Consider the following 24,044-nt stretch of genomic DNA (forward strand, 5'->3'; position numbering starts at 1 on the left):
GATGCTAAGAGAGTTGTGCAGAAGCTCGGCCGTGGTTACGTAGTGAGGACGCACCCTAGAAAAGTCGTGTGGATGAGGCGTTCCATGATCGTTAGGAGCAGGAATAAAGGCAGCGTTTGCATTGATCGTTCGCGACGATGCACAGTAAAAAGACGCGGAAGAAAGTCGCAAAAGACGCGCAGTGTGAGGAGAAAACGAATTTGGAATTTGATACTTGTAATGCGCTAGAAAAGGAATTGTGATGATGTAATTAGCCTGTGCATAGAGCAAACCTAGTTTGGTGTTGACTTAACCATCGTGTGCTTACAAAGTTATTTTGAACAATGCAGACTGTGATCCTAGTGTTTTGGTGAAGTGTCCCTGAAACTGCTCAGTGATAAGTTTATTAGGAGTGTGGTGGTGTTCCAGTGTTAGCACAAGACAGATCGTGGAAAAGATCGGATTGTTACTCATGTCAAAAAGAAAGAAAGAAGAGGGAAGAAGGCACTGTCAGGGTACATATGCACCTGTCCATTGAATGCCTACAAGCGGTCGGTTAAGCCGGTCGATTTTAAAAACAGCAGTAATGCTCGCGTCGCTTTGCTGGCGAACAGAAAAAGAAAACACAAAAACCTACAGAAAATGATGATTTAGCTCTTAACAATCAACAAAACTGTGTTTTCTTTTTCTGTTTCAGTCATATATATGTGGTTTGTGAAAAATAAACCTTCAGTTGATAGTCTGCGCTTGTCCTTGTATCTTCTTGTCGTCCGTGTTTACTACCGCGCAGTATACATACGTCGATCATTAATCACCAACTCGCCGAATCGTCCACCTTGATCACTAAACAGTGTTAAAAGTCTAAGTGATGAGATAAGAGATAATGCATATAGAGGAGTGTTGGTCGCCGCATCGCCAATCTCATTTTCCAAGAATTTGAGGCTCCTAAAGAAAACGCGCAGCGCAAAGGCACTAGCGTTTTCTTTAAAGAACCTTGGTGCGACCCGTCTTGTGGTGCCACAGCGGCAACACGCTGAACTAGGCGGCTCCCGCCGCTTTCAGGGCACGCAACGGGCTGAACCTTCTTTTTTATCGAGTGCCACGCCACTGCGTCAAGATTTCTGCTTGTGTCCTGTCATTGGTACACCATCAATTGTTTTTTTTATTTTACGTTTATTTTAGTGATCCGTACAACGATGGTTACATTCGATTAACATGCTGTCCTATATTCACAATTCTTCAAAGTTACGGTGTGCAAGCGTGTGCGTGATAGTCAATGTTCTGTAGCAATGCTTCAAGGATTCGTGGAAATGAATAGTGTTGTCACAGCAACCAGTAGAGCTGTTAGCTTGAATTTATTGCGCTTTGAATCCATCCCAAAAGATTGTTCGAAACGAAGGTACGTTTCTTCAGAATACTAGTAATGCATGACGCGGTGAAGTAAACCGAATATAGCCTTTTTCCAAAGAGGTCTTGCTGCCCTCTTTTGCACTCCTCTAGCTCACCACTCTAGTGGGATGTTTCCGCGAGGGCATCTTGCGATCCACTCCGCGTGCATGGAAACAAAATTTGGCTTTCCAAAAGTCTAGGTGGAGAATTGCTTGCAGCTTCATTCCCGCTGTCATTGGTGAGTTAAGGTAAAATGTCTTTTATTGGGTCCTAAAGAACCCCAATGAATCAACTCCCGAAGGGGTGGGGGAGGGTCCGCCGCAGTTGCTGGCCGCGCCGGTAGTGGAAGACCATGGCCCTCGGCCCATTCGCAGGGCTCCTGGACTGCCGAGAGCTAGATTGAGAGTTGGCAGCTTTTAAGGGCCGTACCCGCCTTCTGTGTTTAAGGGCCCTCCCCCAGTCTGTGTTGAACTTGGCGCTACGTAACGCCGAGCACTGCCAGAGCATGTGAACGAGTGTGCACTTACTCGCCCCACAGCTAGGACATCCTGGATCTATGCCTTCAGCAAATTTACTAAACCTGCTCCGAGATGGGAACGAGTCTGGCTGCAGCATCCTGAGAGCAGACGTCTGTGGTCTAGTGAGCTTGGAATGCGGGAGGAGTGCCTCTTCCTTGACAGTATATAGTGAAACGTCACTTCGTGAAGGGTATCAAGTGGATCCCTGAAGCTCTCCGCGAACACGCCTGCGGACCCACCCAGACCGCCGCGGCACGTGATTTCACGCTCACTGTTATAGGCAGGTTGGTGCAAGCTTCATGCTCGGACGCCTGGTAGTCTAGAACCGTATTCGCACATGTGTCTTTCTTATAAAGCACAGTGACTAATATAAGGCAATATCTTTTTCCAAACTGAACGATTGATGTTTTTAGCGACATAATTACGCCGTCAGTATAGACCTAAATGCTGCTGAAATAACGAGCAGTCGTCTTTAGATTTATTCGGTTGACTAAGGCAGCTAGCGGAGCGTTGACAACGGAAACCAGTCCGGCCATCGCCAGGCCGGTCTCCTCGAGGCTCGCAATTGGAGCCGCGGCTACACAACACGCGCTGCTCGAAGACGGACTGTGCTTAGAGCCAAATAAAGTTGACGCTGCAGTAATTGTTAGCTCCACGCATCTGATGTAATGACTAAATGGAGAATATGAAGTTCCCTACATTGAGATCGTTCATCCTACTGGCTCCGTATGTATTTTGCGCTCAGACGCAGTACATACTTCTTCAAGACGGGCGCTTCATAAATATTGAAAAGGTAGCGCACGTCGATACCTATACGTGCTGCAAAAAACAGGTGCAAGTTTGAACGCGCATCTCAAGACGCACGGCATCTTACAATAGAACCCGAGAAGCTACAGATCCCCTCTATACAAATATCAGTAAACTAGAGAAAGAGTTATTTTTGAGCCCGTGCTGCCAAAGTGTATTTATTCAAGAATACTTCGAGCAATTGTTCAGTTCTCAGCCTTTCGAATATAGTCTACCTGAAGCGGCAAGTAAGCTGGCCGTCTGACTCGCGAACACAATTAACAATAGAAACTTTATCAGGTGCAACTGTTGGTGATCACATGATGTTACAAAGGAATTCGCCGCGCGAACGACGCACTTTTGTGTTGGCATTTATGATCCCTGGAACGAAGTGGGTTTCGCCCAGATATGCAAGGTATGCTGGAATAATTTACGTGGACAAAACGGGACCTTCATAAATATCGAAAAGGTAGCGCACGTCGAGACTTACAGCGGCTGCAAAAAACAGGTGTAGGTTTGAACGTGCATCTCATTAGCGATTGCCTGCTTTCAGCAAATTGCAAGTTCACCAAACAGAAGAGGCGGTCACTGTAGCCGCCTCTGTTCTTATGTAACTGCATTCTTTATAACATAAATTCAGTGCATACAGGCACGTCGACAACAATGTAACAATCGATTGCCCATGTTCCGTTGTTTCTCAGCTATGCTTCTTTTTCTAATATGGAAATGCAACAAGTAGGTCACATTCCTCTTGACGACGTAGAGAGCGGAAAATACGCGCGTATTTGCCATACATAATTCATTGTATCATGCAATACAGTTTTGAAATGCAGACGTGGGATTGCATTTCAGATGCTTGTGGTTTCATTCCTCACTGTGCTGCCCCTGGCCTTCACAGATATAGCAGCTTGTAGGAAAGCACATACTGCGGCTAATTTGTGGCCGTTTATGTTGAAATGCGCTTGAACTGCGCGTAGTGTAACAAGCGCAGTTCAAAATGAATGGCTGCTTCTGTCAATTATGACCATGGCGTCTATATTACCGGTTCATTTGATGATTACGTTGTTACGATAAGCGAAAGAATCAATTACTTGTCGTCTCCTCTGTGTTATAGGCTGCCTACGGCAAAATAACTTCGATGTGACCCAATATCAGCAGAGTACAAGCATTAGCTAGCGCACCTTTCTACAAACTCTTTTTGGCTGCACTGTCAGAGGCTGCAGCAGAAAGGGAAAAAACAAAATGTTAAACAAGTCAGAAAGAAAGAGGCGGCAAAGGAAAGGCACGTCCGGTTGGCTGCCCTGCACTGAGGGAAAATAAATAGAGCTTAAAAATACGAAACAAGACAACGAGGAATGCTTGTTCATCGTGTGAGACATTCATCAAGCCAATCATCATCATCATAATCATAATCGGAGAGTGCATGTTGACCCCACAGTTTGTCACTGAAGTTTCCAGAGATCAGTTGCTGAGCCCGATGTATGTATTGCTGACATGGCGCTGGACATCGCACGAAGAAAGTATGTTCCGCGCTTGCTGGTGTATCCCGCGCTAAATCCTGCGTTAATGTCGTTCTTGTGTGGGCTTGATTTAGTTATAAATCCTGCGCTTACTACAGCTCCACTACCCTGAAACCCCAGGAAGAGCGTAGCACGGCCTACTCAGATATTCCGTTTGCGATCGCGTGCTTGTCACCGCCTCCGCAATAACGCGCTTGCCGAGGCGGTGGCGCCCTCTATTCCGCGGCGCCGGTATCAGCCGGATGTTTGAGAAGTCTTTTTCGAAACTTTAGGCAGATTATGGCCATTAATTCTGGGTATTTCTGTAGTTTGTTACTTTGGACCTTCTTAGTTTATTTTGCACTGGTTCTGAGCATTGTTAGCCTTGTTTAAGGCCTGTATTGACCACTGCGTGACCAGTGGTTGGACGACAAACCGGTCGCATAAATTGCTACGCTCTTAAAACGTACAAATCACGTTCGCAAGCATTCAGATCAATGTAAAATTAAAAAAAAAAACAATCAGAAGTGATGATATTTGAGGATAAAGCGTGTAGCGTTGATAGTAGATTGCGATTTGCGGGATGTGTCTGTGCGCAATGAGATAGTATGTGCATTGTTGGGAAGCTGTTGGCGGAACGCGGTGACCAATTGTATAATTGCGTTGGTGCGTATTATAAATGTTCCCGAGAGAAATGTTTGCTTCGGCAGTTCATTTAAAAGAAGTACTAACTTGTCACTAACCATCTCGTAGCCGTAATTCGTTCACACAGTAGGCAACACCAAGGCTGTGATCTGTCGGAATGAATACGTAGCTCTCAAGGGGTTTAAGGATTCTCACTCTCGTATGAATTGTGATGATTTTCTTTGTTCTTTCATTGAACTTTACAACAATTTGTGTGTATATAAATTTAATGGACGTATGGTTTTATGTGCATAAACAAGTATTTAGTTGCATTTCCAAGAGGTTTATTACACATAATACGAAAAATTCTTTTTTGTAGGACGGATATCTATGTTAAGTGTGCAGTTGTGGTGATAGCCCACACTAGCGAGCAGTAGTTTAGATATGAACAGAACAAGGAGTTATACACAAGCAATTTTACTTTATGCGGAATGACGTAGCTCTGCCGTGGTACCAAACATATAGCTTGGGAGGCTTTCGTGATGATAAGATCGATATGTCGGACCCAAAGCGTATGCTCTGAAAAATGCGCTCCCATGATTTAAAAGGCTGAAGAATTGTCATAGTTTCTCCTATGTGTGATAAGCTGACATAAGATCACATATTTTTTTTTAGTTTTCGGGCGAGAAAAGACTGCCTTCGCTTGATTATTGTTAATATTCAAGGCATTTGTATGACTACATAAATGCGCTTGCGATCTATTATCTGCAATTCGCTGCAAAATCATCTCAAATGATTGTTTCACTAAGCTTTTCTTTGTTAACACCCGGTGACCAATGCTGTCCATTTTATGTTTGCTCTTTCAATAAACTTTCAGTTAATAGTGAGCGCTTTTGTTGCGCATTTCGCCTCTTCTGTCCTAGTTTTTAGTGTTCCACAATGTAACATATTATTAAGCCCATTCTCACATTATTTGCTTTCGCGTTTAAGGTCTCATGTCATACTTCAAACCAGCACATGAACAAGACGACACGAGTACGAGCGCCATCTTCCACGCTCTACACGCAGTGCAGTTAAACACAAGCTATTTCAGTAGGCTGCTCAGTTGTATGTGTAGTATTGTGGAAGCTGTAAATCTGGGTGAGAACTAAGGCTTTCCTCATGGCAGCGAATATTCACGGTTGCCATGGTGTGTTCTTTTGTAATGGGGAATTGAAAATGTTCGCTGTCGTCTTTATTTACATAAATAAATCGATAGAACATTCGCTTACACCGAACAATGTTCCCGAAAGAGACGCATGCGCTTAGCTTGCTATTCAGGGACTACACCGTGAGCTGTAAATAGGATATGCTCTTCTACCACAACGGCTTTCGTAGGCCCTTTGACATTGGTATGTTATCCTTCGAACGTGATCTTCCCAAGTGTGCATCTCACACTCAACTTTGCCTGAAAAGAAGAAATATAATTTCTTGAATACCAATACGTCAGTCTTGCACTTGACTATCGAAATGATGGCGCGGCCAGTGACATGGTTTTCATGGCAGGATTCGTGGGAAAAGCTTGCCGCGTAGTTCTTACTGTGAAAAAAAAAACCGCCTCTAGCAAAAGTAAGCTACAGCACCTTTTTTTTTAATAAGGTAGACCATTTTTGTTGGTGATCGATCTTCCAGCGTGACACCATTGACGCGCGCGTGTCAGTGAGGACATGTAGTGGCGAGTGCTGTCACATGCACCCAATAGACGTCCGCTCAATCGTATCTACGTACACTCAATAAACATAAGAAATATATTGTTCGCACGCCTGGAGTTCTACTTTGAGCCTCTAGTACCGAAGGCCGACGGTACAACCCCTAAGCCACAGGCTGATGCACCATTGGGCGGAACACAACGCATTTAAGAATATGCCTTGTGGAATAAAGAGCGCTCACGGGCTTGGCGCATTTTTCGCAACTTTTATCGTTTCTCCATAACTTCCTGAGTGTAAGCTAGCGTGTTCAGAGGCTTGGCGCGTTTTCACAACGCCGATGCACTGTTGTGGAGTCACCCTGCATCTTACGCATAGACAATAACAGCTGACACCAGTCGCTGCCTGCCGCAACCAGTTATGAGGGTTTCAAGCACTCCCACTCTGATTATATGTTCTACATAGCTAATAAATCGGCAGGCATGCACATCAGAAATCTTAAGCACGTTGCTTTGCTGCTTTATTTCGCGTAGCAGGTATATGTGGGAAGCTGGGCAGCCAAGCCGGCTTCCACATAAACGGAATGCCACTTGCCGTAACAAGCTTGGCTATTTCATCTAATAGTGGTTTACTTCTAATTTGAAAGCTTTTCCCGAAGCGAGCCTTTCTGTGCTCCAAAAACACCCCTATTTCAACAAGCGATGCAAGCCGAACAGGATAAGGCCGCTACCGAATAGAGCCTTGGACCGAATGAAGACAATAAACGCGGTGCTGATCAGAATCACTTTTTTTTTCATTGAATTGCAACATATAAGAAGCATCTACGAACTGTGCGGAGGACACAAAGGAAATATGTTGCATCAAAAACTAGGTGTACTCAAGGCACGTGTCGTAAAGCGTTCACACTTTCAGTAGATGTCTCAGATGCTGTTCTTTCTACCGCAGAGGCTAATTCTGCGGCCTAAAAAAGGCAGAGGCGCGTCATGCTACCCTGGCGTTCTCCACAATGTATGCACTGCTCAGGGCAGCAGCAAGCAATTTATCGTAAAAACGATGCAACGATGACATACGACTTGCCCTCTTTTGGTTAAGGAGAGTGGCTCGCAATGACATTTTCGATGTTTATTTTGCGAGGGATACTATGACGACATCTGAACCTTAAAAATAAACGGATCTACGCAGCTACTGAAGTGGCTTTGTAAAACTCTCGCCTTTTTTTTTCTGAGCGACTGCCAGTCAGTCCAGCTTTTTTTCTGTAAGAGTATAAAACAGACTGCCCGTCGGTGCAGCTTACCTTCTGCAGAGTATTAAAATAGACGGATGATGTCTCACAATAACGTCTACCCCGTAACCGCTTCGCGTTGTTGTTGTACTTCAAATGCGCCACTGCGATTTTGTATTTGTGACCTATAATTTTAATTCTTTCTTGCATGTTGTTTTCTTTAAAAGAATTTACTCAAATGAAAGCTCCACCTTATAGAGCGTTGGGGAAAGGGGGCGGTCGCGTTGTGGTGGTAATATTTATAGCTGAAGAAGCTCTTCGAGTCTCGAATGTGCATTTCTGCTTCCAAATGAAGCACCTCTACAACGGACCTTCACCACACATATTAGTGTTCTAAAATTGCTGCCCGACAATTTGTCTTACCTGCAATTATGATGAGCAAAACAGCGCATCGCTCTTCGGGTACCCACAAATAAAGAATGTAGTCAGAGGATCCCTTGCCTGTGGAAAATCATCATTAATGCAGTTATTTTAGTCTTGCGGTGTCTTTATCATTGCAAGAATTCATACTGAGGCGATCATTTGAAATTCATAATGGTAATTTAGGAAGACACAAGATCGCGAGGCCGACATCACGACCGTTCATGCTGTCTACCTCATGTTCTTGTGCCTTCATATTTCTGCGCTTTAATGTATGGCACCATTTACGGGTAATTTCAGAAGCTCCCGGCCTAACCAACTTTCATTAGTGATAAAACGTAGCTGCGTTACTTTTCAATGGTACCTCCCTTAAATTCAACGCAATTTTCACACCTCTGAACTAACATTTGTATGCCCTTCTTCAAGAATAGCCTGAACTTTTGTATTCACAATGTCCGCTGATTGCATTCTTTACTTCATCATCAGTAGTTGTTTTTTTTTTCTCGAAGATCTTTTGCAGCTTTCAGAAGAGGTAGAAGCCACTGGGCGACAGGTCTGGCTGGAGGGTGGGTAATCAATCACACTCCATCGCTGTAGCCTTCGCAAAACTCGCCCTGCAAACTGGAACGCTGTCGTGAAGAAGGCGGGCTCCACGATGAATAATCCCTGAGCTTTTATGGTGTATTGCATCATGGTGTTCATGTAAAGACATGCGCCGAGTTGAGACTGAAAAGCAGGCCTCATATTATGTGACGCTATGTGCCTGTACGGCCGTTTTGATATCGCTGCTAGTATCATGTGACAGGCTCCAAACTTATAGAATGACACGTATCTTGATTGCCAGCAGCACAATGGCTACGCAAAGGTTTACTCCGGTTTCTTCAATATGCTCTTTCATTTGCGACACAAACCTACTGCAAAATAACTATACGTGTATATTAAAGCGACATGTGCGTCGTTATCAGATAAACTACGATAATGAAAGCAATGCATCTGCTTGATGCTGATACTAGAGTGTATAACCATACACCTCCAAGACGCTAGCGATGTGAACTTAAGGTGACAAATGAATAACACATTTTCTTTAACCGAGCATCGCACGAAGAACGTTCTTTCCAAGCGAGTGTCAAGTATGTTATGCAAGAAATAAATTATTAACTAAAAATTTGCAGCTTTCTATTAATGATTTCTTGGTTATAAAGGTAGCGGTCGTATACACGACTAGTTTAGTCTCTCGACGTCATATTCCTGCTGAAGTAAGGATGTGGACACCTCCAACTAGTTGCAAAAACCTCTTCAGCAGGGTGGAACTAAATGACTCAAGAAAAAGGGCGCAGACATATATTTCCCAATAACTCATGCAGAAAAACCTTGATGTGGTATGCGACCACAACGTATCACTCATGAAGAAAGACGACATGGGCAAATTAAAAAAAAAGACCATGCAAGGTTCAAAGATTGTACTTGTTGAAGCTCCCAGAAATTATCTGTGAATGCAGTTTTTGATAAAAAACACGTAGATTAGCTGAGCTTAAAAAAATATATTAGGAGCATTTCCCCTATCGGGGAAAGGGGGACAAGCGAAGCTTCGCGAGAACGTCCCTGACCTAGTGATTTTGTTTCTATCTTGCCTGCTTTGCTTCTTTCTATCTATTTAATACGAAACTGTTTTATGCCGGGGTCCACCAGGACATCACTGACATCATTTCCGTCGCTGATGTCACGTCGATAAAACGCGCACGAACAGAGGACAAAATAAAACGAAAGAAGAAGTTTCGTTGATTTGGATAACCTTGGAGTTCGCAACGATATAAGCTGGGGGCTCTAATCACTGCGCTGCAGACTTTTTTATTTACCGCCTTTAGCGCTACCAACGCTCATGGCTGAGCATTCTCAAACGCGCGTTATATATCTCACAGTTTCTCCGTTCCACAGTGACTTGGTTAGGGGGAGGGCGGTGTCGCCGTCTGGCATCGGTGAAGTGAAGTACTGCATGATGACACTAATGAGCGCAGACAGGGAGCGCTTCGGTAGTTCCAGCTCTCGGTGCAGCGAGAGATACGCTGGAGCTAGAACGTCTTCCCGCATTCACGGTCTCAAGCGGCGAAGTGTGCCTCTCGCGTTTTTCAAGCGCTGTGTGGTATACGCAGGAACACAGGCGTAGGTTACCCTATTACTGGGGAATGCACACCTCGGCGTTTCTCTTCTCAAAATATGACGCTAACGACGCTTTGAATGAGTACATATCGAGTACATGTGTTATGTGCTTGTTGATGCCATCCGTGCGCGGGATTCAGCATATGCTGTGTCCAAGTGTGCATTGAATACTTCCGCGACCACAAGGATTCGGTCATGATCTTTGGCGTTAGTTGTCCGGGTAGGGATGTGCCACTCAACGTGGGTGCTTCCATTTGAAACGGTACTAAAGCTGCCAAACAGTAATAGACATTGTAAAGCTCTCATACATCAATGTACAATAATCAGTCAACTATACTCCTGTGAAGACGCTGTTCACTTTTGTATCCCGATTCCTATGCCGGATGGACCAACCATACGTTTTCTTTCTTTCTTTCTTTCTTTCTTTCTTTCTTTCTTTCTTTCTTTCTTTCTTTCTTTCTTTCTTTCTTTCTTTCTTTCTCACTTTCTCACTTTCTTTCTTTCTTTCTCTCTTTCTTTCTTTCTTTCTTTCTTTCTTTCTTTCTTTCTTTCTTTCTTTCTTTCTTTCTTTCTCACTTTCTCACTTTCTTTCTTTCTTTCTCTCTTTCTTTCTTTCTTTCTTTCTTTCTTTCTTTCTTTCTTTCTTTGGGATTGCGCAGTGCTCCCTCCTAACTTAAGCGCACAGCTTTATTATAGGCAGCAACCGCCCCCGGAAGCGCCCCCGGAACAGCCCCCGGAACGCCATGCTGGCTGTATCGGCATGGCGTCTTTCGTGTTCTTACCAGCTATCGTCATCGTCTAGAACTGCGCGACGAAAGGATTATCACAAAATCGTAGAAACGTGGGTTTGGAATTCAAATTTAGTGAAGTCGTAATTTTCCTGAAATTCCTGATATCGACCTCGCGCGTTTTCCAGCACAGCGCTTTTAGTCCGCGAACGCGAAGTATGCCAATAAAGCGCCCATAGCAAGTGTACTGCTCCCCAGCAGTTTTACATCGTCGGTAGAACGCAGTCGTACTCTTCAGTTCAGTGAACGCTCCCTCTATTTTTCTTAATGCCACTGCAAATACTCGCTCCTCAATCGGAATCGTTGTTCCGCCTTAGTTCAGGGAGTTGTCGTGGTGCGACGCCACCTAAAGAGTACGACTGCTTGGTTTACGCGTGCGTCTGAGCGCATTCCTGTTGCGGAGATATGTTTGCGAGAAGCTTACCCTAAGAGCGGGACCGGGGAGGAATGCGACGTACTCCACCGCCGCCGCGCACAAAGACGCTACGGCCGGATTCGTCGACTCTACGACACGGCGCACAAAAGGCCCTCAATGCAGGTTGTCAACAAACACGGGTTTATTAACCGAAGGCACAGCAGAGTGCGACAATCGTGGGATCGTGGGCCGTACAGGGTGACACCACAAGACTGATCGAGTACGCTTGCCGATGTCGCTACGACTATCACAGAAAAGGCAGAAGTCGAGCGCAGGGATGAGAAGACGCCTGACAAAGCAGCGCGCGCACCTCCCGTGCTGGCCAGGGAGCATCTGACGCCTCCAGTCAGCGCCAGACAAAAACTAGCTCATGTGGAGAAGGAGCTGTCACTGGCGGCAAATGAGGACAGGCGTAGCACAGCGGCGTATGCTTGCGTGCCGTGTAGTGAGCGGCTCCCGGACGCGTCCATGCCGGGACGGGTAGATTGATGGCTTCTACCATACAAAAATACCTGGTATCGTAGTCACGGTCGCCTTGTTTTCGTTCAACGGCGGTTCCCGACGCTCTAGCCCCGCGGACCCGGCACACGCGCTAGCCGAGGAACGTGGCGCCCGGGGGACCATGTCGATTCCCACATCTTAGAGATGCGGTAGACGCGCCATCTCTCTCTAATATTATGCCTCTGTCAGATTTGTCCCTTCGTACTCTGTCCTCTGTGACTTGAAGCAATGGTGCCGCCACGTCACAGCGCTCGTGTGGCACATCTCAAAGCCAGCGCATGCAGCAGCGTCGCAGTGACGTGCCCCCGTTGGTAACCCGCATAAAGCCACGAGCGGAGACGTGCCATCTTAAAACACCGTGTATCCTTGAGAGCCAGCTCGGCAGCCAACGTGGTATCATGAGTAGTCTGCCTTGAGGCGTGCGCCCCCCTTGCGGAGAACGTGCGCATCAAGGCACCCTAATCAGGGAGAGTATTTCGGCAGCGCGTTGCGTAAATAACGTGGTACACAGAGCTGCTGCGCACGCGGCGGTCGCGGTTGCCTAGGCGACGAAGACGCGGCGGCGACGGCATTCCTGCCGTCGTTGTGTGGTGTGGGTGCAGGTTTGTTTCAGCGGCAATACCATGTTTCCTGTTGTTATTACAACAGTGTATTCGTATTCAGTGAGCATTGCTTTGACGCAGTAAAGGCTGCATGAGCTGCACGTCACAGCGCACAAATGCAACATTCAAGAGTAAAATTTAGCACAGTTTCACTGACTTGGCGTCGCGAAGACTGATGAAACAGCGGAGTTGGTGGCTTTTCCTTAGATTTAGCTAGGGTGTCTTTTTTACTAAGTACAATTTTAGCTGTCGATGCAGCGATGATAATATGACGCCACTAAACGGTCCAAGAGCTCGTGCTCTGGCCACTCGCAAGCCAGGATCGGATTCCCTTCGTTGCTGGGCGGCCGAACGTCTCTCTTCACTATGAGCTTTGTCATACAGCTGCCGCTACGCCGCCTTACTTACTCGAAACTCGGGGTCGGCACGTCGTCATTGGGCCCTAGCTAAAGCAAATTCCCGTCATCTTTCCCGCCGTACCACTTCTTCTCCCGAAGACAGAACCTTGTTCGTACTCGCCATACTCGTCGCCGAACGTCGTAATGCTCTGCCCCTACAGTGCGCGGTTTTTTACTGGTTTGTTCACGCAGTGTTTATTCTTGCAGTAACAACGAAATGAAGCATTTGTTAAGGCTGCTAAATCAAGGTGTGAGGCCTATAGGTAAAAGGCAGTACCCCACCCCCCCGCGCCCTTTTTCCTTGAGTGACGCCTGGCCAGGCGCGTGCTGATGGTCTTCGCGGCTTGGTGCATTCACGACCACACAGGCGATGTTTTATCAGCGCCTTCATTTTGCGAAAGACCTCGTTCTACATAACACTGCATGCGCCGATCGTACTATTTGTAGAAGGCATCTATTCGCGCTTTGCTTGTATTCTCTCCAACAAGAACAACAATGAGAATGTTGCGGTACTGTTGACTTCGCGCACTTATGAAAGAATGTATACAGCACGGAGAAGAATATTCGCAGTAGTAATTAAATAAGGCATACCTAGCTCACAGTCTCTCACGTCAGCCCTTATTCCGGTTGCGGAATTGTAAGCTCAGTGCGAGCAGTCCGACCGCATTAGAACACCACAAAGCACGATATGCAACACGAACTGACTGTCAAATGTCAACAACAAGCATGCACGCTAGCGATAAAAAAGATAAGGAAGATGTGCGTCTATCCTAGCCTCTCGTGCCTCCATCGCACCGTATGTGTTAGTACTCAGGGAACACCAAGTCCAGCTTTTTACTCTGCCGAAATAACATTACACTACCGCAGAAGGATAGCGTATACTATCGATACGATGGCCACAGCCGCCGCGTCTACGCGTCTCGTCGGTCTCACTGTCTCGCTCGCCTGGGTAGCGGCGGCAACGGCGTGCATCCCCGCCAACCCCGCGCGCGCAGGCAGAGGGCAGCACGGCCGCACAGCGCCGTGTAACACGTGACTTATGCAAAGCGCTTCAAAAATACTCTCCCCCCTAATCATGATGGATGGAAGACGCCGCCCCGCGGATATCTACTGAACGAAAAAATCTCATCATTTGAGGGAAATAATCTAATTGCATCTGACTTCATCTGACTTCCGTCATGAGGTACCATCTAAAGCGTACTCTCTCCGATGAATGCAAAGCAGGCGCGAATGCTTGCTGACGGGGGACAGTAGAAAAGCACGAGAGGAGAGGGTGATGAATGGCTGGGTCGGGTATATCTGGCTGGCTTTGAAAAAAATCAGAGGAGCCTGTGAACGGAAATTTATTAAGGCGAAAAGCCCTGGATGCCTCATCAAAGGCGAAAATTGTCAGGCGGCGTATCGGGTCGGCGGCTTCAACGTGAATGCCGCGAATAATCATCTCGTCGTGACGTCACTATATGAAGTCATCATGACGTCATTTATCGCCTAATTTGTGGCGTCATTGTGACCTCACTATGGCGTCATCACATAATATTGTCGCTTCGTCATAGGCGGGCCGTTGACGGAGGCAGTGCATAACGAGCTGAGGTGCAGAAAGCTTGCAGTGCCTCCGGTCGTTGAGGCAGAAAGAAGACCACGTTCGGTGCAGGAATGTATGTGAAAGAGGCGGCGGATGTTCCATACATCATTTAGGAAGAAAAAGAAGATGACGGCTTTCGCCTTCCAGGCGCCTTAGGTGAATAACTGCTGTTATGAGATCATAATAGGAGTGCCGTAGGTGTCCGCTGCCGCCGCCGCCGCCGCCTGTGTCCGTAACTGCTATCGCGAGAAACTATAAAATATCCAGGGTTGGAGGGGATTCGAAACAGGGCCCTCTGCATGCCGGTCGAGTATTCTACCACAGAACCACAGAGGCACTTGAAACTCCTTTGCGAAAAGATCCTATGCAGCAGCCATGTCTGGCAAGGGATCGCTTTAACGCGTGCTATACGTATAGCCTGGCAGGAGAGTAAAATAACAACCACGCGTCACACAATGCCAATTGCGCAACGAGTGTGTGGTTTAAAGCTTCCCACCCACTGCAAAGGGCTCAGCCATAATACTACATCGTCACGAGTCACAGCACAAGCAAGGGGATACCTCGCTTATCCACAGAAAGCCGAATAATGGTGTAGTGGGTGCTTCGCTAGTACACAAAAATTGTGATTTATTGCGTAATGGATACCTTGCATGTGTACTTGTAATAGTTGCCCCAAGAGAGTTTAGGATGGGCTCTAGAAAGCCTGCTCTTCCAGCTTTCGCTGTGACTGTGCTGCGTGTTCCGTGCAGGCCTGGCGTTTTTTTTTACCGTTCCACAGAAAAATCATGTGGCTTTTATCACCATCCCCATCATTAACCCATTGTATGTCGACAGCAGGACGAACCCCTTTTTCATTGGACAACATTTTCATCTGTTTTGCACTAATGGACTTAATTTTATACCTGTAATTTTTCTCATTTTATTTCACGTTAAGGAAAAGCACAAGTTACTCATGCGTAATAGTAGCTATAAAATAACAATGTGAAGATTGTTCGTCTCGCGCCCAAATAGGAAGCAACTAGATACAGTTTAACGTAAAGAACCCCAGGTGGTCGAAATTTCCGGAGCCCTCCACTACCGTGTCCCTTATAACAATATCGTAGTTTGGGTACTTTAAACCCCAACAATTTTGTTATTAGTCTTAAGCCACCTATTAAAAATACAGCAATTATCCTGCAGTATCGATGTTATATATGACATAAGCCTTATGTGACATACATTATCTAATCTTATGCAATGGGCCGTCGCTTACCAATTTGTGGGCCTATTCGCATTACGGGGCCACGAGGCGAACGGAATATTTTTGCGTAGTCTCGCTGGCTTTTCCTGAAAGAAACAACTGCATCACGATAGGTAAAAGAAATTAATCGCGAATTCTTGTACTAGTAACGTCGTTACAAACGGCTGCAAACTGCGTGTGATGTCTTTTGTTTTCTTGATTTTGCATGTTGGTTGTGTGATGAGATGACTGACCTAGGTAGATATAACGGAAGCCACGATGGAAATCATATAATTGTGGCTAGTGCATTCATCTAGATCGTGGCTGTAGCAATACGTTTCACTGTCCATGATATTAACCATGAAGCGATAGGAACGGGGCATGACGGTGATTTTGTTTTATGACTCCATTTTGCACCTCAAGGGTCCGAAGGCATCACATAAGAAAGGGTGGGGCGATTGTGTAGCGGTTAACTTCGACTGCTTCTTTTAAATACTTAACAACATGCAAGAACAAACAGCACAGATACTATGAAGTAAATATCAGCATATGACAATTAGCTCAATCAAATGAAATCAACGTTGCAACACATATACATTTAAAGCTGACTACTGAGAACTTATACTGCACTTTTTCGTAAGGGGAACTGCATGCTCATTCACAAAACGGGTTGTACTTTTTTAGGTGGTGAAGGCACATAATATTGTACGTCTAGATTAAGAGGTATATAAATTAAATTCAATCATACAGTGATCAAGTGTATCAGACACTGTAACTGCGGGAAACCTAAACAATGTCCCACAAAAAGTCACAGTATTGCCCTAAGGGCGAAGCAATGACTCCGATAGCAACAAATTGGAATGCCGCGTGAAGAACGGGAAATATCTGGAAGCTTGCAGCACGCTGCTCAAGCACAAAGGACCCACGAAAAGAACACGCACAGGAAGAGCGCGAACAGCTGTCACAGTTGTTACTTCGTTGTGCTTGAGCACCACGCTGCATGTGTCGACTAAGCACAACCAATTGCCCCTACTCTGGATCTTCTAGCTAGCAGTTCACTCCTTTCGCAAACGTGGCCGCTGCAGCGAGCGAAGTGACCGTCGTGCGCTCTGTAACTTCAACGCAAACTTTGCGGTGAAAGCACAAGATGTACAAACCGCCCCCCTCCGGAGATAAGCGCGCGCATGAGTGACCACGCTCTGTAGGGCAAAGCACGGGTGGTACAGGCAGGAGGCGCATCGCATCGCAACTCCGCTGAAAACCGAGCGGAGCGACGACCTTTAAAGCGCGCCCTTTGCTTCATTTCGCTGGTGATAAGGAGAACACAGTGTAAGCTCTCCGAGCTCTGCATACCGCCAGCGGTAAATGGTGCATATGAATAGCTCGCTCTTAGTATTTAAAAGGTACATATGTGGTACACTTTCGTAGTCTCTAATAAAGTTGTGAGTTAGGACCTGTCCCCTCGTCATGTGTTTCTTCCTTTTGTGAATGCGCTCAAGCGCTACAAAAAATGTCGGTTAGCAAGTTCCAGCTCACCCCGAATCATGTTCTGCAGTATAACGCCCATCGTATTCTTGGAGACCGCTCTAGCTCGGAGCTCTTGTACGGTACTCCGCTCCTCTTGCCCAGCGCCTTCTTTCGCCACAACAACCTACTGTTCATCTGTCTCCTAAGCAGTACGTACATCTTTATCGCGACATATTGGGGATCTAAAACTTTGTCTGACGGGTCCTATTTCAGCGTGCACACCTTACGTTTCATGTGGGCTTGCCAAAGCAATCCATGTCTTCGTGCACAATGCAACCCTTCGGCCTGCTTTCCACCCACACTAACTAGGGCCCTTTCAAATACTGGAGAGAGGCATGTCGATATATGTCGAGACGTTCATGACAAAGCTGACGCCGCTGCACTTGAACAGCTGAAGCGGGCGCCTTTTGTCGCCTTTTCTTTTCACGCCGCCATGTACAAATGTACAGGTTATATTGCGATAACATTTTCCTCACGATTGCCTCTGATTTAAAATAATCGCGGTACAAGAAAGTAAGCAGAGTAAAAAAGGCTAATGTCAGAAATTGCGGCTAGTTAAGGTTCTCGGTATTGCATGCTTCTAGAAACGGCGAAAAAAAAAAAGCGACAGCGCAACAAATGAAGACGCACAAAGCGCTGTGCGCCTCTTCTTCTGTTGTCCTGTCACTTCTTGCGCGGTTCCTTCAAATAAATGTTAACGTACGCGTACTCCTAGTGATGTTGGCTCGAATGACAGATTCATCCCGCCGAGTCGGTATACACTTCGCATCCAGAAGCTGAAAGATTTTTCGCGGTAAAGTGAATGCGGTATAATCCCGTAGACAGCCCAACAGGCGCCTTCAGGATCGTCCTAAATATTCAATAGCTTTGCGCTCTGTACATGTTGCTGAACACTGCGATTAGTGCCGCTCTTATTGTGTTTTCATACAAATAAATATATTTTCCCAGATGGAAGATCTGCCTACCCGCGCGCAGATGGAGTTATCCTCCCACACAAATGAAAAAAAAAAAAAAAAAACGTGCACCAGGCAAGCCAAGATGACATACGACGAGTTTACAGATATAGCTGTTTGCATTGCTTTTGTTTGAATTTTAAATGCGAAGCATTTCTTAGCGAACCTCTGGCACTTTGAGCGTTTCTATCTACGTATCTATCTATCTATCTATCTATCTATCTAGCCGCCTACGTCTGGGTGCTCTCATGATCGCCTCCTTAACTTGGTGTAGCCCAAAATTTGCATGGGAGGGTAAGATGATTTGACGAATATGATTGCCGGGTCATGACATGAATAACGGTAAAATCCTGTCGTGTACGTCGTCAAACCCTTTTCACTAGACACGTGTGGCACATACTCGTTTACCACGGGCCGCGGTGTACGGGTATGCGCCACAGGTGATTGACAGTTTATATCTACCCAGGAACGGCGAGAACAGACATTGGTAACTTAAATGCTAGAGCATTAAGGAAAACCAACATCGGCAGCGTTGACTCAACGATTGGAAAGAGTGAAAATTAGGATCCCAGCAGGAATCGAACCCAAGCATTCTGCGTGGCAATCAGGTATTCTACCACTGAGCCACGCCAGGTCTATAAACTGGTTTGGAAAAACAGCCTACGCAGGCGTAATATCGGTGCAACGTCAATTGTGGTTGTGGTGCTGGTTATCTAATTTTACAAAAAAGCAATGAACACTACATGATACTCCTACGACGTCTACTCCTACGATACAGGCGTCATATCAGATTAACGTCTGTAGTTCCAGTGTTGGCTCCGCTTTTATAGCAGTCTAATAAACATTACGTTTGTATTCCTATGATTCAGCAAGCTATATTCAAGCATTGCTCGACCCCGGAAGAATACATTAACGAAAGTTACATATGATATCCACATCACCGCAGCGTAATGTGCACTTCGTCCACCAGAACGACGCAGTCTCCTCTTCATTTCTTACGAGGCTGGGCGATGGCCTCATGCTGACCGAGGATGATGCCAGATTGATTGACAGCCGCTTTGTAGACTAGGCTACGTAGGCAACATACGCCCAGGTAGTCTACGAATACGACAAACACCATCCACTGATCTTGGTCTGCGTAGCACTATCCAGGCCTACCAGCCTCGACGGCCTATACCTCACAAACATAGGCGTGCCTCAATATGGGGGGCGCAAAGTCAGCCCCCCATATTGAGGTAATAGGGAGGGGGGGTGCTGCGACACGGAAGGGGGGGGGGCAATGTCAGCGCCATACAATGACATAATTGGGAGGGGGGCTGCAACAAACCCTCCCCCCCCCCCCTGAAGGGGAACCTTGCGCACGCCTATGCTCACCAACGTGAAGGGTGGCTTCAGGTTCCAACATGTCGCTGGCTCTGTCGACAGACGATTTGTCGACGAAATGACCGAGGCGTCCACGAATTCCAACAGCTCTACTATACGACATACTTCACTACACATGGACCCCTCGTCACCACGATCACGACCGGATCCTATAACAAGTCATCACCAGCTGCTGGTGCTCACTGATCACGGTGATGATGCACTTGTTCAAGAACTGTCAAGATGTTTTTGCACACGTGCACACAGGTTCGTGAAACGTGCGTGCGTGCTCTGTGCACATATAAGCACTACATATCAGCTTACCGCTTTCGGTGTTGGTAATACCCACGTTGCCATTGGCAGCGTTACCCAACCGTAAACAACTGGTTATGTAACACATATGCGGCTCTTCAACATATATATGTGTGCTTATAAAATTTATACAAATCTTTAGCGTCATTTTGTAACGTGTCGCTCAGTAAAAAAAGTTACGCCACAGTAACCGACCCGCCGCATGCTTCGCATAACATCGACTCCCACGGTACGCGGGATCTGCCGAATTTTTTAGACCCTAGTTGTCAAGATCGTATCTCAGGATGTACTTCCTTCTATGCACCGCTTGGCGTACGCGTAAATCTTCTTTTACCAGCTATGTGTTCTTTATATCCAATAGCGTTCCCTTTATGCGAATTTCTCTTCTGTCGGCTTGTCGGTCCTTGTTTCGCGCAATTCTCTTAGAGGTGCAGTTTATGCGGAGAAAAATTGTCCCTTCAACACATAGTAAGGTGCAAGTAATCGCTGCTGAAAGCCCACTAAATACTTGACGCTACAACGGGTTTTCGGAGAGCTCCTTGGCCAGCTCTAACCTAGATTATCGGCTAAAGCTGGACGCGAGTGCCGAGGACACGGCCAGAGCTCAAGACATCTTAGACTAAGCTCGCCTCTCCGAAGCTAGAATTTGAACGCATGTTGAGCACTTTTGGTGTATGCTGCATGTTTTAGGGTGAAGTCACTACATCTACTTATCTTCAGTCGAGACATAAAAGTGACGGCAGTTTCCATTCGTTCTTACCAAACATTATTTTCCTCGTAGTGCAGGTCAACAATGTAGTACGAATGTTTTGTTAAACGTGCTTCAAAATATATGCACTTCTGTTCATGGCCCTTGGGTTCAACGTGGTAGCTTCTGACAGTTGTCCAAACTTTCTGACGTGTATGCAACGCCTGCAGAATCGTAAAAGGTGCAGTGTTGTTATTAGCTACAACTAAAGTGGTTGCTTGGGGGAGTTGGTACGACATAGTGGAGGTAAACAACGCGAAAGACGAAAGACCTGGCAGAGAAGGACGCATACAACAGCACTTTCGGTCTTTCGCGCTCTTTCCCTCCAATATTAGCTACAAACACGACGAGCAAGTCCCCAGAAACGTTTGCGCTAAAGACACGTTATCTACTGCAGCTCCCACTACGATGGACAATGAAACATCAGATATTGACTCAGTGTTGTTATTGCATACACATCCAAGGTTGCAGAACTTGGGATATACAAACACCGCACGAAGAAAGAAGCATTATATAAACTAACGGACATACAGAGCAACACATTATCAGTAATTTTTATACACGTATAGCACCACTAACACGAAAATGAGGCATTGCAACAGGGGCATTTTTTTTTCCTTTGCATGCAGTGCCCGCGCACTACCCACACCGAAACCAGCAAACATGTGTGAACAATTTTAGTTCGATTTTAAAGTTTTCGTCACGCAGCATCTGCAACTCAACCTCACCCAAATGTACATTGTGACAAGTCGACACACTTCGTTGGGTTTTCGAACTCCGCCATTTTGCATCAACTTTAATTCATTTCCATTTATGTCATAATTACTATACTACAGTTAAAAACATACAAGTAATGTCACTTGTAATTCCTTAGTTTCATTGTCTTTTGGTTTCACTGGGTTCTGTATAACAAAATACGTAAACGAGTCCTCGATCAATCATCTCCCTTTCGTTTACATGCTATCATATATTATATGCCGTCAGATATCACTTTCCTATGTTAGAATAAATGCTGATACTTTTTTTTTCGCTTTTATGCAGTTTAGGTGTTTCTACTCACTGCAGCACAATTTGTTCACTTTCTTATTTTCTACATATTGCCAATGTCATTGCTTCGGCGACTCTTCGTGTTCTTCATTTTTGTTTTTATTTGCGGGCAACGTTGTTCGCTACTTTACTGTATCACGTGTAAATATCACGAAAAATTACGTACCACGAAAAATAAATAGCAGATAAACTACCTGCCATTCACTTTTCGTGGCTTTTACGTGTTTACACGTTGGTATTATGCTTCATTTTGTGTAAATATTGTTAGTTCGTGTTATTTTACGTTTTCTGCTTTTCTGCGAACATTTTGCGATTTTCCCGCGAACATCTACTGCCGCCGAGGCCTCACTAGCACAATCTTTGATTTCCTGTAACAAATAAATCACCAATACTACTACTACTACTACTACTACTACTACTACTACTACTACTACTACTACTACTACTACTACTACTACTACTACTACTACTACTACTACTACTACTAATAATAATAATAATAATAATAATAATAATATCTAAGGTTTAACGTCCCAAAACCACGATATGACTATGAGAGACGCCTTAGTGGAGGGCTCCGGAAATTTCGACCACCTGGGGTTCTTTAACGTGCACCTATCTCTAAGTACAGGGGCCTCAAACATTTTCGCCTGCATCGAAAATGCAGGCGCAGCGGCCGAAATAAATCACCAAGATCATTCGAGATGTCTTATGTTGCCCAGTCGTTCAGGAAACATAGATTTTAGAATAATAATGCACACGCAGCACCATACGGGAACTCTTTGAAGCTTTTGAGTGTATACAAGGCTATAGCTATATGTACATTATCAAGTAGGCATTGCTGTAGAGCTGAGCGTTCAAAATATCTGGCAAGGAGTTTTCGTTGTCTATGTAAGTATTGCACATATATGGCAAATGCTTACAAAACAGCCAAAGCAGAAAGTGCGTAAGCATTAAAATACGAGATATCAATTTCAAGTTTTTTCTTAAATTTGCATTTTACGACCACGCATTCAGAGATAACTTCTAATAAAGAAGCCTGAGAAATATGTGCAAGCCACACTTGTGTATCGCATCTGTAGCTTTGGATAAAAATGAACGCAACAAAGTGCGTGCAGTCGAATTGTAAATTACAAGTCACGCTCACAGATGTTGTGCGTTTACCGCAAGTTGCATTTATAAGTACATGGGATGCAATGCTAGCTATTGATGCTTACGATAATGCTGAAACCGTGTTAACTGTGCAGAGCGAAATCGCTGTGAAAGATTTAATTACGAAGAAGATGTAATAGGAGAATTCATAGGCTCTTGGCTAAAATGCTTAGTTCTCATGTCCCATAGCAACACTGATATGCAATAGCAGTTCAGGAGAGTCATGAGCTTAACAATGCAGGACATTGCTGTTACTGTAGCCTGAATGTGATCAGCCTCAGGGATTAATGAGACTAACACTTCAGGGATTAATGAAACCACTGTGAAGGACAGCATAATCTAACAAGTAAAACGATAAGGAACATCTCATAGAAGAATGTTAGGTCGTGGCAATGATAGATTAGGTAACTTACTTCCTTTAGTTCTTCCAGAGTTGCGCCATTAATCACGATGGCTAGGCAGTTTAGGAAAACGATATTACTCAGACGCATGGTCGTTCGAGAAGCAGTGTTGGAGGCGGACTCATTTCGTATTAAGAGGTCGCACATTGCGCAAGTGTCGGCGGGTACCCATTTCTACATGCACTGAAACCTCGTGTTCGAGAAAATCTGGTAGCACAGTATAGTGATTACTACACAAAAGTGCATACGTAAAGCGTAAAAAAACAAAATGACATGTGCGTACGGCGAAAAGAATAATGAGTATGGGTTTTTAAGTACATCTGTGCACCTTAGTTAGAAAGGAGTATGTCGTAATGCATCGACCTGATTCACAAAGACAATGAGAAATGTTCGCAGAACTTTTGCACGCCCAGCTGTACAGCGATTTTTACCTGACAATGACTACATGTACTCAGAAGCTTGAAAGAGCTCCCGTATGGTGCTATATGTGGATTATTCTAAAATCTATATCTCCTGAACGACTGGGCAGCATAAGACATCTGGAATGATCCCGATGATTTATTTGTTACAGGAAATCAAAGATCGCCCTATTAAGGCCTAAGTGGCAGTAGATGTTCGCAGGAAAATCGCGAAATGCTTGCAGGAAAGCAGAAATGGAAAATAACACGAACTAAGAAAATTGACGCGAAATGAAGAGTAAGAACAACGCGTAAACACGTAAACGCGATGAAAAAATAGCACGTAAAATGTCACACTTG

General features: G+C 45.3%; 1 protein-coding gene across 1 annotated transcript; it reads right to left on the bottom strand.

Annotated features, from left to right (window-relative positions):
• Positions 1 to 5,972: 5,972 nt before the first annotated feature.
• Positions 5,973 to 23,577, bottom strand: LOC119374013 (uncharacterized). The gene is made up of 5 exons (XM_037644072.2): positions 23,299 to 23,577; positions 20,699 to 20,850; positions 15,818 to 15,891; positions 8,126 to 8,203; positions 5,973 to 6,242 (listed from the first exon to the last, which is right to left on the bottom strand). The coding sequence occupies exons 1-5, from the start codon at positions 23,431 to 23,433 to the stop codon at positions 6,112 to 6,114; spliced, it is 570 nt and encodes a 189-aa protein (XP_037500000.1). The 5' UTR covers positions 23,434 to 23,577; the 3' UTR covers positions 5,973 to 6,111.
• Between the last annotated feature and the right edge of the window lie 467 nt (positions 23,578 to 24,044).

Source organism: Rhipicephalus sanguineus, chromosome 11 (assembly GCF_013339695.2).
Source record: "Rhipicephalus sanguineus isolate Rsan-2018 chromosome 11, BIME_Rsan_1.4, whole genome shotgun sequence".
Lineage (NCBI taxonomy): Eukaryota > Metazoa > Arthropoda > Arachnida > Ixodida > Ixodidae > Rhipicephalus > Rhipicephalus sanguineus.

Coding starts and splice junctions, on each gene's coding strand:
- LOC119374013 (XM_037644072.2), bottom strand. CDS start 23,433: ATGTGCGACCTCTTAATACGAAATGAGTCCGCCTCCAACACTGCTTCT. Junction 15,892..20,698: donor TACGAGGAAAATAATGTTTG/GTAAGAACGAAT, acceptor TGTTTCTTTCAG/GAAAAGCCAGCGAGACTACG. Junction 6,243..8,125: donor TTTGCTCATCATAATTGCAG/GTAAGACAAATT, acceptor TCTTCTTTTCAG/GCAAAGTTGAGTGTGAGATG.